Source organism: Herpailurus yagouaroundi, unplaced genomic scaffold, assembly GCF_014898765.1.
Source record: "Herpailurus yagouaroundi ecotype Mexico unplaced genomic scaffold, PumYag 28, whole genome shotgun sequence".
Classification (NCBI taxonomy): domain Eukaryota; kingdom Metazoa; phylum Chordata; class Mammalia; order Carnivora; family Felidae; genus Herpailurus; species Herpailurus yagouaroundi.
The window spans coordinates 15,806,207-15,820,978 of NW_024412376.1; the positions used below are offsets into that span (position 1 = coordinate 15,806,207).

The following is a 14,772-nucleotide window of genomic DNA, read 5'->3' on the forward strand; positions in this document are numbered from 1 at the left end:
AGAGCGGTATGTTGGCCAGAGGGGTAGAGGCCACTTCACCGCAATATTTAATAATTGTTTCTAAAAGAAGTTAACTCTTCTATAGCTCTAAAGTGCAGTTTATAGCCTCCATACAGCTTTTGGCCTCTCCTCAAATCGACAAATAGCTAGGTAAGAATTATCTGGGATTGCTCAGAAGGAAATCATTCCAAAGAAAATCTAAGTTCATTTTGAACATATATAACTCACTAAATCTTTTCTAAAATTAGCTCCTTTTAATATTTTTCCTCTGTCATTTCATAGAAAATCATATACAGCATAAGCCCTCATGAATTCAAAGATTCGCGGAAGACTTAGGGGTTTTTCAGAAAAAGCGTTGAATGTTTAAATATCAATTAAAATGTAAAATTGTGATAACAAGCCTCAATGTTAGAACAATTTGAAAATACTGAAAGTATTTATTGAAATAATTGATTTACATGACCAATTTTCTGACTAAGGACAAATGTAAAAACGAACACTCAAAAACAATAATCCTTTGCCAATAATACCTATTTTTTGTTTCATTTTAGTTTTTGTTTTATTAAATCATGTCTTGTCCCAAAATTAATATTGCTAAGTACTAAGAGTTCATTAAAATGTGAAGGGAAGTGGGGGCATGATCCCAAAATAATAGATTAAATTTGAAAAATATATAAGTGTATAACTAAAAATCTAAATATATTTAAACTGGAAACATGTAAATGACTGCTTAATAGGCACAGGGACCTGGAAACTAGATAGTGTTGATGGTTACACAATATTATGAATGTACTAAATGTGTCTGATGGTAAGTATTATATGTATGCATTTGATAACAATTTATTTATTTTAATAAGAATTTTATTTTTTTTAATGCTTATTTTGAGAGAGAGAGAGAGAGAGAGAGAGCATAAGTGAGCAGGGAAGGAGCATAGAGAGGGAGAGAGAGTCCCAAGCAGGCTCCGCACTGTCAGTGCAGACCCCAATGCAGGGCTCGATGGCATGAACCATAAGATTATGACCTGAGCCAAGAGGAGGAGCCACCCAGGTGCCCCTGACCACAATTTAAATTAAAGAAAGAAAACACATATAATAAAACATAACACAGTTTGCATAGAACATTTACGGAAACATATTAGTTAAAAGATCTTCAAATAAAGTATTTTATTTCACTATTTATCCACCCTTTAGTGTGGAGTATGTGTCAACTATTCTCAGAGAAGTTTTCTTCCTGTTAGTGAGTTCTTAGAATTTCCTGTTTGATTTGAAGAGCTTTTATATTGTTGACTGAGAGATAGGATGCTCTGAAGACCAAACGATAGTTGATTTTCCAAAAGACATTTATCTTTTTATGATCCAAGTCATATGTTCCAGTAGTGGAACAACAGTTATTTAATGGAAGTTCCAAAAATAAATAATAATAAGCAAATCGCTGCCCACATGTCATTAAATATGCAAACTGCAAAGTAGTAAGTGCTATGTGTAAATGGTTATGTTCATTTGAACACACAAATTATGAGGCTAATATTAGGTAGAAATAAAAGCAAACAGATAAGCACATTCTGTTTTGGGTATAAATTTTGATACAAATTTTGGGTCATGAATGACAGTAGTAGTGACAGAATTTCCATGTCTTTGTTGCCTAAACCAGGGAAAACATATAAACTTCCTCTTCCTATTTGGTATAATACCAAATGGAGTTAACTGAAGTTTAGACACTGATTTGGTCAGAAATATGAGACAGGAAGATTGTGCCAGTTTGGGGGTTTTTTTTGGGGGGGTGGTTGTTGGCACAGATTGCTTTAGCAGAGAATGCATTCTAGCTGGCTGTGAGAAGGTTGAGATGGAATGTCTGTGCATACAATCTGCAGGCACAGGGGAATTCAGTAGGAATGGAAGTGAGCACTGGAAGCAGAAGGAAGTCTCTAGTTAAACTGGATCTCATGGAGCACTGCAATGAACACATTAAGACATAGAATAATTTGCTACATTACAACCAAAGAAGAACATAAATGACTAGTTTTCATTGAAAGGAAGCAGCCACTGGAAGTATTGACTCTGTCCAGATCTTTACCTCTAAAGCCAGACATGCCCAAACTGAATGAACTATATTAATTGGAAAAAATCTTCTGCAAGAACGTTCCCATGGACTAAATTTACCTCCCCGGAAATGTACACCCTGAGCAGTGGAATATAGCTCTTTATTGTTTTTGCCAGTGGTTTAATTTTTTAATCTTGCTATTGTCTGAATGTTTGTGTCCTCCCCAAAATTCATATATTGAAATCCTAACCCTGCCAAAGGTAGTGGGTAGGACTAGGAGAGATGTGTAGGTCATGAGGGAACCCTCATGAATGGGATTAGTGATTTTATACAGAGATCCTGCAGAGCTCCCAGCCCCACCATGTGAAGATACAATGAGAAGTCTACAACCTGGCATCCTGATTTTGGACTTCTAGCCCCCAGAACTGTGAAAAATAAATTATTGTTGTGTATAAGCCACTCAATCTATCATATTTTGTTATAGCAGCTTGGACAGACTAAGACAAATCAGAGTTTACTGAAAGAAACAGTGTTATTGAATCGACTCAACACACATATTCTGACCAATCCTGTTAAATTCTAATAACTAACATTTCCTTTAAATACTGTCATTGTAAAAGAAAACCTCTCAAATTCTGAAAAAAAAAATAGGGATTGATTTTGTTTGTATTGTCTACATATTTTTTGAGAGTCTACTTTAATTCTCGGGAATCCTTAACTTTATGTTTCCAGAATCAGTACATAATTAGGTTTGCTAAAAACATGTTTTCATAACTCTAAAACAACTCTACCCTTTTCTAGAGGATAATTAAGCATATGGATAATGAAGAAGTCAAGGGGAGATTTTAAATAACCTTTCTGAGACTCTAAATAGTTCTTACAAAATGTTTTTTTTTCCCTCCTGGTTTAGTAACTGACAATGGAAAGGCACTTTCCCAGTGGGCCATTATTTCAGAATCAGTGGCCCCAAATGACCACCCTCCCTGTGGTGGGGTTTATAGAGCAGATGGTACCAGCAACATGGGGAATATTATGGAGATGACATTAGCAGCAATTATTCTACCATTGAGTATTGGTGTTCTGCACTTTGTGATGCATGGAAACCTTCGTTGTACAGTACTGCAGAGTTAGAAAATCTTATAAAATGAAACCAGCAAGACATTTGTTAGGGAGTTTGTGCTTTGTCCTTATTTCTTTGAGAAAGGAAAATTATTTTCTGATCATTTTGAAATTAACCAGGGTGTGTCATGAAGACTCCTAAAAACAGGAAGAATTCTGAGTTATTTTTCCATTTGCATATGAATTCAGTGATTTTTGCCTTAAATGTTCTATCCGCTCAAATGATTGACAAAATATTCTATTGTTCTAGAAACTTCTTTGAAGCAAGAGAATGATAATGCATGCAAATCAATTAATAGACATATATGTATCAGGATTTGTTTAATTGCTGCGGTAACAAAATGTTACCAAATTAGTGGATTAGCGACACAAAAGCATTCTCCTACAGTTCTGGAGCTCAGAAGTCAAAAATGGGTTTTACAGGGCAAAAATCAAGGTGCCTGCAGATTTCTTTGAGGAACTCTGGGAGTGAATCCATTCCCTTTCTTTCTACATTTCTAGAGGCTTCTCTTCCTCTTTGGCTCATGGCCTTCTTCCTTTATTGTAACCCAACTCAATCCCACATCACATCACTCTGATACTGACTCTGCCTCTATTTCACTTATAAGGATCCTTGTAATTACATTGGGTCCATCTGGATAATCCCATTTCTAGGTTCTTAATCACATCTGCAAAATCTCTTGCACTAAATAAGAGTGCACATTCACAGATTCTGGGGATTATGATGTACACATCTTTGGGCCATCACCCCACCCACCACAACATCATATAAGATGTGCAATAAAAAGATGCTAATACTATGTGGGAAAAATTATAAAATATTTTACAAAAAGTATATCAATGGCAAAACACTGCAAAGTGTAGTGTATTTCCTATAAATGAATAGACAGTTCCAATGAGCATTTCCAATGATTCATTTCATATTCAGATATCAATATTTTGGTATATAACTACATGAATAATATATGTAAGTGACAAGGTATAATGTAATAGAGCAAAAACTATTGAAACTACCACCTAACTTCAGAACTAAAGCATGACCAATATTAAACATACCTGTATAGTCCACCCCAATCCCATTCCCCTAATATCTCCCTAGGTAACCACTATCATGAATTTTGTGTTGTAATTCCCTTTGTTGCTTTCACAATTTTGATGATAGTGAAATAGGTAGAAGATAGATAGATGATAGATAGATAGATAGATGATAGATAGATAGATTAGATAGATAGATAGATAGATCGATAAAGAGAGAGGGATTGCCTGGTTTTGAATTCTACAAAAATAGGGCCATAACATATTTTGACATTTCCTTTGTTTTCACTAAAATTTAACATTGCTAAGATTCATCCTCTTTATTGCAGAGAGTAGTATCAACTCATTCACTGTTATGTAATATCTAATTTTGTTGATGTATTGTAGTTTATTATCCATTTTCTTGACAATGCATATTTGGATTAGTTCCCAGTTTTGTTTGTGGGTTTTTTTTTTTTTACTATAGCTAACAGACTAGTATAAATATTTTGTGTTATGTCTCCTCATGTACATGTGCAGGAGTTTAGGATCTATACTTAGAACTAAAATATTGGTATCTTGAGTATTCATATTTAATTTACAGTACAATGTCAATTTTTCCCGTCTTTTTCTACTTTCAACAGTAGTGTATATAGGATTATTTTGCTCTATATGTTTGCCAAATTCTGATATCATCAAACTTAATGTCTTAATTTTGCATTGCTTTGCTTACAAATGAGTTTGAGCAACTTTTCACATATTTCTTGGACATTTGTGATCTTTGCCCAGTGAAATGTGTCTACCTTTGATCATTTTTCTACTCAATTCTTTGTCTTTTTCTCAACGATTAGTATGAGATATTGTATAGTTTGACAATAGCCAGTTGTCAGTTATACCTGTGTGACAAATACCTTCTTCCAGGGTGATTTGGCTTTTCATTATTTTTAAGTGGGCTTTTAATGAAAAGAATTACTTAATTTGGAGGTGATCCTGGGTGGCTCAGTTGGTTGAGCATCCAACTCTTGATTTCAGTCTCGGTCATGATCTCACAGTTTGTGAATTCAAGACCTGGGTTGGGCTCTGTGCTGACAGTGTGGAGCCTGTTTGGGATTCTCTCTCTCCCTCCCCTTCTCTCTTTCAAAAATAAACATAAAAAATCTTACAAAAAGAATTTCTTAATTTTGACATCATGGAATTTATTAATCTTTATTTTATGATCAGTACTATTGTGCTTCTTAAAAAATCAACCCTACCTCAAGGCTGGACTACTCTACGCTGTTTTCTGTTTTTTTTTAACCCATCTTATTTGACCTTTTAATTCATCCAAACTTGCTCTATTGAGCTTTATTGTTGGGATAAAATTTAACCTTCTTGTCATACACAAAACCATTTAGCAAGTAGTCCATGCAGCCACCAGTAATCTGCAGCTCTACTTCCTTCGTATACCACATGAACAGTTGTTTTGAGACTCCTCATTTTGTCCCATTGATCACTTTGTCTTTGAACCAACCATAATGTTTTAAAGTTTTACACTCATCTTAAATAGTTCCTGTAGTAAGTCTTTCTACTCTTTTCTTCTTCTCTAAGACTGCCTTGACTATCCTGGACCTTTGGTACTTTCTATACAAATTATGTAATTAGCTAATCAATTGTCTCAAAAACTTGTTTTGTTTTGACAAAAATTACACTGAATCTAGCAGCTAGTTAGTAAATAATTGTTACCTTTGTAACATTTCCTCTTTCTTTGTAGAATCATGGAGTTTCCTCCCATTTATTTATTTACTTACGTTTTCAAGAAATTAGAAGGTGTTCTAGGTAAAACTCTTTCATGTCTTTAAAGATTTATTTCTATATGTCTTATGTGATCAGTCATAGCCTGTGATATTGTTTTTTCAATATTTCAGTTCATTTCAACCGCATAAATTATGCATTCATAGCAATTTTTTATATAGAAGAAGTCTATTCAAATTCATATCAAAGTTTTCCAGTTCTTGTCCCTCATTTCTGTTTGCATTTCAGAGCAGCATTCTACCTTTTTTTTTTATTTAATTCTGTCCTTCTGACGTGCATTAATTAAAAGTCTACTTTATAAATGTTCAAGAGAAAACTGTGTTTTTCTTTAATGATTTTTTCACTTTCAATTTTGAAAGATTATTACTGAGTATACTAATCAAATTAACTATAATATTCTCTTAATATTTTGAGTATGTTAACTCACTATATTCTGGATTTCATTATTGATGCAAAGTCCACCACCAGTCTAAGTATTTTCCAATAATGGTGATTATTTATGTATCATACATGTATCATATGATTCATCCTTGTCAGTCTATAATTAAATGATTTTTAGTGTATTCACACAGTTGTGCAGCCATCACCACAACCACTTTTGAACATTTATTGTCCCAAAAGAAACCAAGTACACTTTAGAAGTCACTTTTTACCTCTCCCCAACTACTATTCTACTTTCTGTCTCCATAGGTTTGTCTAATGTGAACATTTTATATACATGGAATCCTACAATACATGGTTTTGTGACTGGCTTTTTTAGCATAATATTTGCAAGATTCTCCCATGTTGCAGCATGTATCAGTACTCCATTTATTTTGATGAATGTTTAAATAAAATGTGCTGGAACTCCTGGGTGGATCAGTTGGTTGAGAGTCTGACTTCGGGTCAGGTCATGATCTCATGGTCGGTGAGTTCGAACCCTACGTCGGGCTCTGTGCTGACAGCTCAGAGCCTAGAGCCTGCTTCAGATTCTGTGTCTCCCTCTGTCTCTGTCCCTTCCCTGCTTGTTCTCTCTCTCTCTCTCTCTCTCTCTCTGTATCTCTCTCAATAAGTAAACATTATTTTTTTTTAATAAAATGTGCTATTCCATACAAGGGAATATTGTTTGGCAATAGAAAGGTGATTCTTTTAAACACAGTTTTAATATAATGTCTTCATATGGACTTTTTAAAATTTACCTTTATTGGTATGTTTGACTTCCCTGTATCTGTGCATTAGTTTCTTTTGTTTGTGCTACAAAGTTCTTTATTCAGATGTTTCTTATATGCTTTAACACATCCATCAAGTCTTTAATTTCAACAGTTATATTTTTATTTTATAATTATTTTATTTTATGATTTTTCAAATATTCCTGGTAATTATTGGCTTCTAGTCCTGAATTTACCTTTTATTTCCTTAAATATATGTTACATGTTTATTCCATATTTTGATATGCTATTTCCTTTAAAGTTCATGCCTGCTCATGTCTCCTTTTTATGTCTGTAGTAAATTATTGCTGTTGCTATAAACACATTTATCATCACATATTCATCAGCACTCAACTGAATCACAGGTTGGCAATATGTGATAAGCATTTGTTGAATGAATTTAAATAAATTTGAGGATAACATTGGCCTGTTCATATATTTTTTAATGTTTATTTATTTATTTATGGAGTAGGGGGAAGCACAAGAGCAGAGAGGGGCAGAGAGAGAGGGAGAAAGAGAGAATCCCAAGCAGGATCCACACTGTCAGTGCAGAGCCTGGTGCAGGGCTTGAACTCATGAACTGTGATTTCATGACCTGAGCTGAAATCAAGAGTCCGACATTCAATGACTGAGCCACCAAGGCACCCCTTTAATACTTAATTTGAATACATTTTGTTGAATTTTTAGTAAAAATAAATGATCCATCTTAACTTTTCAACATAGAGGTGCTCAAATATATGCATGTGCCATTAAATATACACATTTTACTTTTGCAGAAAGCCATTGAATAATGATGTACTGTGGCAAACTTACATCAAGTTAAGCATCGCAGTTTTCAAATAAGTTTCCAATAATTTAATGAGGTTAAATACCATTCTCAAATAATAGCATTAACAACATCATCAGCAATTTTAAAAACAGCGATAGGAACTGAATTCTTTAACTTGGAAAAAGTATCTTTTCAAAAGATTAATTAATATTCTAAATGTTGAATTTGTAAAACCATTCTGATTAAATCGGATTTAAATAAGAAAGGCAGTAATAGTTTCCACGAAATCATCATTTTAGATGAAAATGTTTACCATCATTGGAAAGCATCCAAGTGGTTTTTAAAAAATCCTCTACTTGGTGATAATATTTATTTTTGTGCTATTTGGAATGAGTATTTTCATAATAACATTTTAATAGAGTATTTTTAAAGAAGTATCTTCTGAAAATATGCCTAGCATATTCTTTTTTAAGAATACTTTATATTCGGCGCACCTGAGTGGCTCAGTTGGTTGGGTGACCAACTTCAGCTCAGGTCATGATCTCATGGTTCATGGGTTCAAGCCCTCTGTCGGGCTCTGTGCTAACAACATGGCACCTCCTTGGGATTCTCCCTCTCTCTTTCTTTCTCTCTTCATCTCCCTGACTAATGCTTTCTCCTTCTCAAAATAAATAAACTTAAAAATAATAATACTTTAGACTCCTAATTTTTGTCCAAATTTGAGACATGACACAAAAATGTTTAGTTATAGTAAGTAAATCAACACCTTTAAGGTGTTTGCAAATTGTATGATTCCATATGAGCTAGACCCTAATCCATCACATGAAAAATTATTTGTATAAGAAAAAATGCATCAACAAAACAAACGAGCAAAGGGGGAGAAAAGAGAGAGGCAAACCAAACTATAGAGAACAAACTGATGGTTCCCAGAGAGGAAGTGGGTGGGGAGAGGGGTTAAATAGGTGATGGTGATTAAGGAATGCACTTGTGATGAGCACTGGGTGCTGTATGAAGTGTTGAATCATTAGATTCTATACCTGAAACTACTATTATAGTGCATGTTAACCAACTGGAATTTGAATAAACACTGAAAAAAAATGCACTGTATAGCTATTGGAATGACAATTAAGAATGATTAGAAAATGCAAAAAATACATTAAGTGAAAATGAAAGATGCAAAAACACATGTGCAATATAATTCCAACTATGTGAAAATGTGTAGGATAAAGAAAAGAAAGGAAACAAACACATCAAGATGTCAACAGTGATAGCATCGTTGAGATCGGTTTCCTTTATTCTGTAACAACACATTTGAAACCCACTTGCACACATCACCAGTATAGAAATGTGGTGGCTACTCCTACAGAGGCAATGCGTGTGTACATACGTGCGTGAGGTGGGGAGGAGGGAGGACGAGAGAGGGAGACAGACACAGAGACAGAGAAACAGATTAAAAAGGAGAGTAGAGGGCAGAAATAAGTAAGAAGCAGGGGAAAAAGAGAAAGTGGGGGAAGGCTGCGGGATTGGAAATGACCTGAAAACACTAGGGAACTTAAAACTTAACTGAATCATAGACCAGAGGGAAGAGAAGCAGTTGACAACTTGTATTAACATTAGATGATTATTTTTCTCTATTTTTTTTTTTTCTAACTGGTCATTTTAGTTAGTTTCTAGCAATCCTATACTCCCTTATGCAGCCAAAGAGGAGTATTGTGTTCTGTGTCATTTTCGGTGATACACTGGGCTGTGGTTTTTACTAAATTTGGTCTTTCCCCAGGGTACCTATTATGGAGAAATGACAACCTGGCACCTATTAGATTTAATTGGATAACATTTAGGTATAGGACTTGTGATTTCCTGTCAGTGAGTATGTTGGTCTGTAACCCCCAAAATTTATTACAAAACAAGCAAACACAAACCACAGAAACCCAGAATCTTTGCATTAATTTACAAAACATTTGGTGTGCATACAAGGCAGTCATGACCGGCACTAAATCATGCGGGCAATGTATTCTTCAAAGCTCTGAAACCAGAATGTATGGGTCTGGATTACAGTTCCGCCAACTGGTAGCTCAGTAATCATGTTGAAGTTAGTTAGCTTATCTTTGTCCCACAGTCCACATCTGTAAAACTAGGCAAATAATAACACCTACCTCATAGATTTATGATGAGGATAGTAGGGATAATCCATGAAGCACCTAGTATAACATCAGGCACAGAGTGAAATGTAAGCAGCTATATTTGACATTATGGAAAGGGGCTTTATAACACAAACAAATTATAGAGGCAGGGGGAGGAGGGGCAATTGAATACAGACAGGAAATACAAATATACATAAATGTTGAAATGCAAAAGTTAACACAAAAAGTTGATGATAAGCTTATCATAAGAGTTTGTAAATTTTCCGTAAGATACTAGTCACCAGGTTCAACATTACAATTATCTGTCCCAAATGCCTATTATTTCAAAAACTAATTTATAAACCGAAAATACAACCAAATTCCTATTTAATATGAATTCTAATTTTGAGGATCGAAAAGCTAATATTTAATAAGTGTGGTCCTCATACTTGTGTGGATCAACCCAGTGTTCAAAGCACCCCTCTCAGGGGAAGTACTGTTGTAACCATCCCTATTTTATGGAGGAAAAAACAAGACATAGGAAGATTAGAAAGCTGTTCACTGGGAGAGCTGAGATTTGATCCCAAGAAGATTTACTTCTGGGTCTAGTATATAAAATGTTACAATATTTGCCCAATTGAATTATTATTTTTTTGTGCCTTATAGTGTAAGAATTTAAAATATTGGGCCTGTTATTTACTATGTGACATACACATGAAAGTTGAGTACATTTGAATGGATACTCACTTTCAAAACGAAACATGATATATAACTTTGTCAACAAGATATTTTCTTACAAAATTAAAGTTATTAATGTGTATCATTCTATTCTAATAATAGTAATAATAAATTTTGACTTCTGAAAGGTCAAAATTAGTGTTTCTTCTAATTTATGAAATAATGGCTGTATTTCATCACTGTTACTGTAAAATATTAATAATATATTACTATAGTATAGGGTATATTTACAAATCACTCATTTATTATGTAGCATGAAAAAATGATGAAAAAATAAAATTAGCTTCTGGAGGGTTTACTGCAAAAGGGGTTTGTAGGGAAAAGAATCATTAAATGTCTTTATCCTAAAATTTGATGATTCCATATAAAAGTCAATTCAGTTGCCTTATATGACTTATGAATGAATTCAGTGCATATCTAGATTTTAGAAATGTGAGATACAAATATTTATTTCATTCTCAATATATATTATCTCATTTCTATCATTGTCCTTTTTTTTTTTTTTTTACTTGCGTATAACCTTTCTACATTTTCACCATTATAGAAGTATAGCCCAGGTGAACCGAGGAACTTCCATTAATAAAACAGTCTTTCTTTTATGTATAGCCAAAGAATTATTACACACTTTGAAGCTGGCTTTAGTGGGTCTATTTTAAATTTTTCTGCATGTGCTGGATACACATCCATTATCTCTATTTTGCAAAACTGTGTCTTTATTTCTTTATTTTTGCTCTTTTAGTATAGGCAAGTTATTTCAAATTGAGTTACGAGGACTTCTCTTAGGTGGCATTATTTGACTATGTCATTTTATTTACCCTTTGCACATTTTCACAAGTGATCAAGACTCACAGATAATATAAATGGTTGCCTAGTATAAATGGGATACATTGGCCATGAGGAATCAGCTTTAAATATTTATTTTCAAAATGCTGAATTTGGTTGTTTAATGGGGAAGCTTCCCAGCACAATGTTCATTTGCAGGGAGGTCAAAACTCAGACTGTGAGAACTGTTAAAATCTTAGTTTCTAGGTCATCAAGAGATGGCCATTTTTGAGTTTTTCATTAGACCTTGGTCCTAAACAAAGACTTAAATATGTTAGGAAACAAAGATATTTCTGGTTATTCACAGAAAGAGCACAATGGATGTAAGATAACATTTGGCCTTGGTGACAGGTGGCAGGTGGTTTCTGCCCTGTGTGATTTAGAAACAGAAACTGAAGGATACTTGATGTCTTTTTTAAACTCAGTCTTAGAGCAAAAAGTGTTTCAGGAAGATCTGAGATTGTGCCTATAAAGCTTATCACAAAACCAATAGCATAGGATAAGGAGAGTCAACCAAATCTTACTGTATACACTGTGGTTAAGAAGTACTTTTAGGGGCGCCTGGGTGGCTCAGTCGGTTGAGCGTCCGACTTCGGCTCAGGTCATGATTCAAGGTTAGTGAGTTCGAGCCCCGCGTCGGGCTCTGTGCTGACCGCTCAGAGCCTGGAGCCCGTTTCAGATTCGGTGTCTCCCTCTCTCTCTGACCCTCCCCCGTTCATGCTCTGTCTCTCTCTGTCTCAAAAATAAATAAAACATTAAAAAAAAAAAGTACTTTTATTTTAGCCTCACAGTGAGGAACATTTGCAGCGTATTCTCAATTATGCATAGAATTGTAAGAATCAGTCCCAAGGAAATTCTTTAGTTGTCAGTTATTTTTCCTGGCAGGCATCATTATAACTGGGGTTGCTTTCATCTTCTCTTATGGTTAAGACAGAGGGAAATTATTCCTTTGGTGGTAGTCAGGGCTGAAGCACAGACTTCAGAGCAGCAAAGCGATGCAAAAACTGGCCGCCAACCATGGAGCTCTGCTCCTTGGCCTTCTGAATTCTAGGCGAAAAGAGGGTGACCTGTCTTTGGCTGGTAGAAGCTTGTTCACGTATTCCCATTTACAGGTTCTGCAGATCCTGTGGCTGGTGAGATTTCCACATTATCGTGAACTTTGTGGTAAAAAGCCAAAGTGAACTCTGTTCCATTGTCACTTTGGAAGATACATGGGGTACCTAGCAAGCAGAAAAAAATATTATCTGGTATGGAACCTCAGTTGCAGTTAGAAGATAAGGGTTTCGGTGTGCAAATAATGATCAAGGGAACATATAGATTTATTTAAAAAAAATTTTTTTAATGTCTTCTTTATTTTTGAGACAGAGAAAGACAGAGCAGGATCAGGGGAAGGGCAGAGAGAGAGGGAGACACAGAATCCGAAGCACGCTCCAGGCTCTGAGATGTCAGTACAGAGCCCGACGCGGGGCTCAAACCCACAAACTACGAGATCATGACCTGAGCCGAAGTTGGTCACCTGACCAACTGAGCCACCCAGGTGCCCCGGGGAACATATAGATTTATAACATTCACTGCTCTGAGTTTCACCTCTCTGCGAGAGAAAGCAATCTACCAGACCTGATTTTATGGAAACATTCTTTGTGATTGCTTGGTTACATATTCTGATACCTGGTAATTTGGTATTCAAAGAATAAAAAAATAGATGAAAACTGGTGTTCAGTTTTTCTGAATATCTCCAGCCTTGGCTATATTCCATGGAAATAAAACCTTCCTAAAATGTTCACTTTACTCCTGCTTATAATGAAATCTACATGTTTAATTTATTTGCTCATTTCAAAAATCTAAAATTTATGTGCTCATTTCAAAAGTCATAGGTGGTGCTTATATCCATATACTGGCTATCAATCTTTGTCATTCTATACATTAGTCCAGAAATTGTGAGCAAGAATTTGATTGAAGTCATTGACTCTTCCCCCCACCTTTTTTGTTAATGTTTATTTTTGAGAGAGAGAGAGAGAGAGAGAGACAGAGTATGAGCCAAGGAGGGACAGAGAGAGAGGGAGACACAGAATCCGAAGCACGCTCCAGGCTCTGAGATGTCAGCACAGAGCCCGACGCGGGGCTCGAACTGAGGAGCCATGAGATCATGACCTGAGCCAAAGTGGGACGCTGAACCACCCAGGTGCCCCTGACTCTTCCCCTTTTAAAACTTAACTATGAGTAGTCTAATTGGGAAAACTCTTCAGCCAAATCTGCTTAAAGGATTACCGGCAATAATATTCCTCTATTATTCTCTTCTTATTTCAAAATCACCTTTTATTTTTCCCAAATCACCTGTTTCATGGAACTCACTGCTATATTAAACATGAGGAAATGTGTCTTCATTGTAAAAAAGTATATATAGTCATTTTTAGAAGACAGCTTTCAAGAAAATTTCACTAAATGCATTCTGGATGCTATTGGATATTTACGAAAAGAAATGGTTCTAGAAAATAAATGTGATGCTGAAAATATTTTACTTCAAGTGTCTAATAGCAACCTAACATTTTATTCTGACAAACTAAGTTAAATTTGAATAGGATGGCAAAATATAGGCATGATAAAAGTGTACTCCTCTGTGGCCTTTTCTTTAGAGACATCTAGATCACTAAAACATCGGCAAAGCCTTGTAACTTAAACAACTCTTGTCAGTGGTAATGAGTGAGGATTGTGAGGTATGAAAGCTCACAAGAGGTCAGTGGCTTTTGCTAAAATTCAGAGGCATCCAAAGAATAGCACATAAGATTCTAAAGTTTTTAAAGCAGGTTTTTTTCCCCCTTTCTTTCTTCTGTCATAGGATTACAGAGTCAATATCTTCCTTCGTCAGAAGTGGAACGATCCTCGCCTTGCATATAGTGAATACCCTGATGATTCTTTAGACCTAGACCCTTCCATGTTGGACTCCATTTGGAAACCTGATTTGTTCTTTGCCAATGAAAAAGGTGCCAACTTTCATGAAGTTACTACAGACAATAAATTGTTAAGAATTTTCAAGAATGGAAATGTTCTTTACTCAATAAGGTGAGTCATAGATTTAAAATACTTGATTTCAGTGAAATGCAGTGCTATTGTTTCTTTCTTTTTTTTTCTTTTTATGAATGTTTTGAGATTTTTGAGTAAGGGCTACCATTG

At 35.0% G+C, this 14,772-nt stretch overlaps 1 protein-coding gene across 2 annotated transcripts in view; it reads left to right on the plus strand.

Annotated features, from left to right (window-relative positions):
- Positions 1–14,772, plus strand: part of GLRA3 (glycine receptor alpha 3) — a 198,818-nt gene that overhangs the window by 104,577 nt on the left and 79,469 nt on the right. For both annotated transcript variants that reach the window (XM_040470106.1, XM_040470115.1), the window contains exon 4: positions 14,438–14,661. In XM_040470106.1, the coding sequence (XP_040326040.1) occupies positions 14,438–14,661 (224 nt within the window). The remainder of the gene's footprint in view (positions 1–14,437; positions 14,662–14,772) is intronic.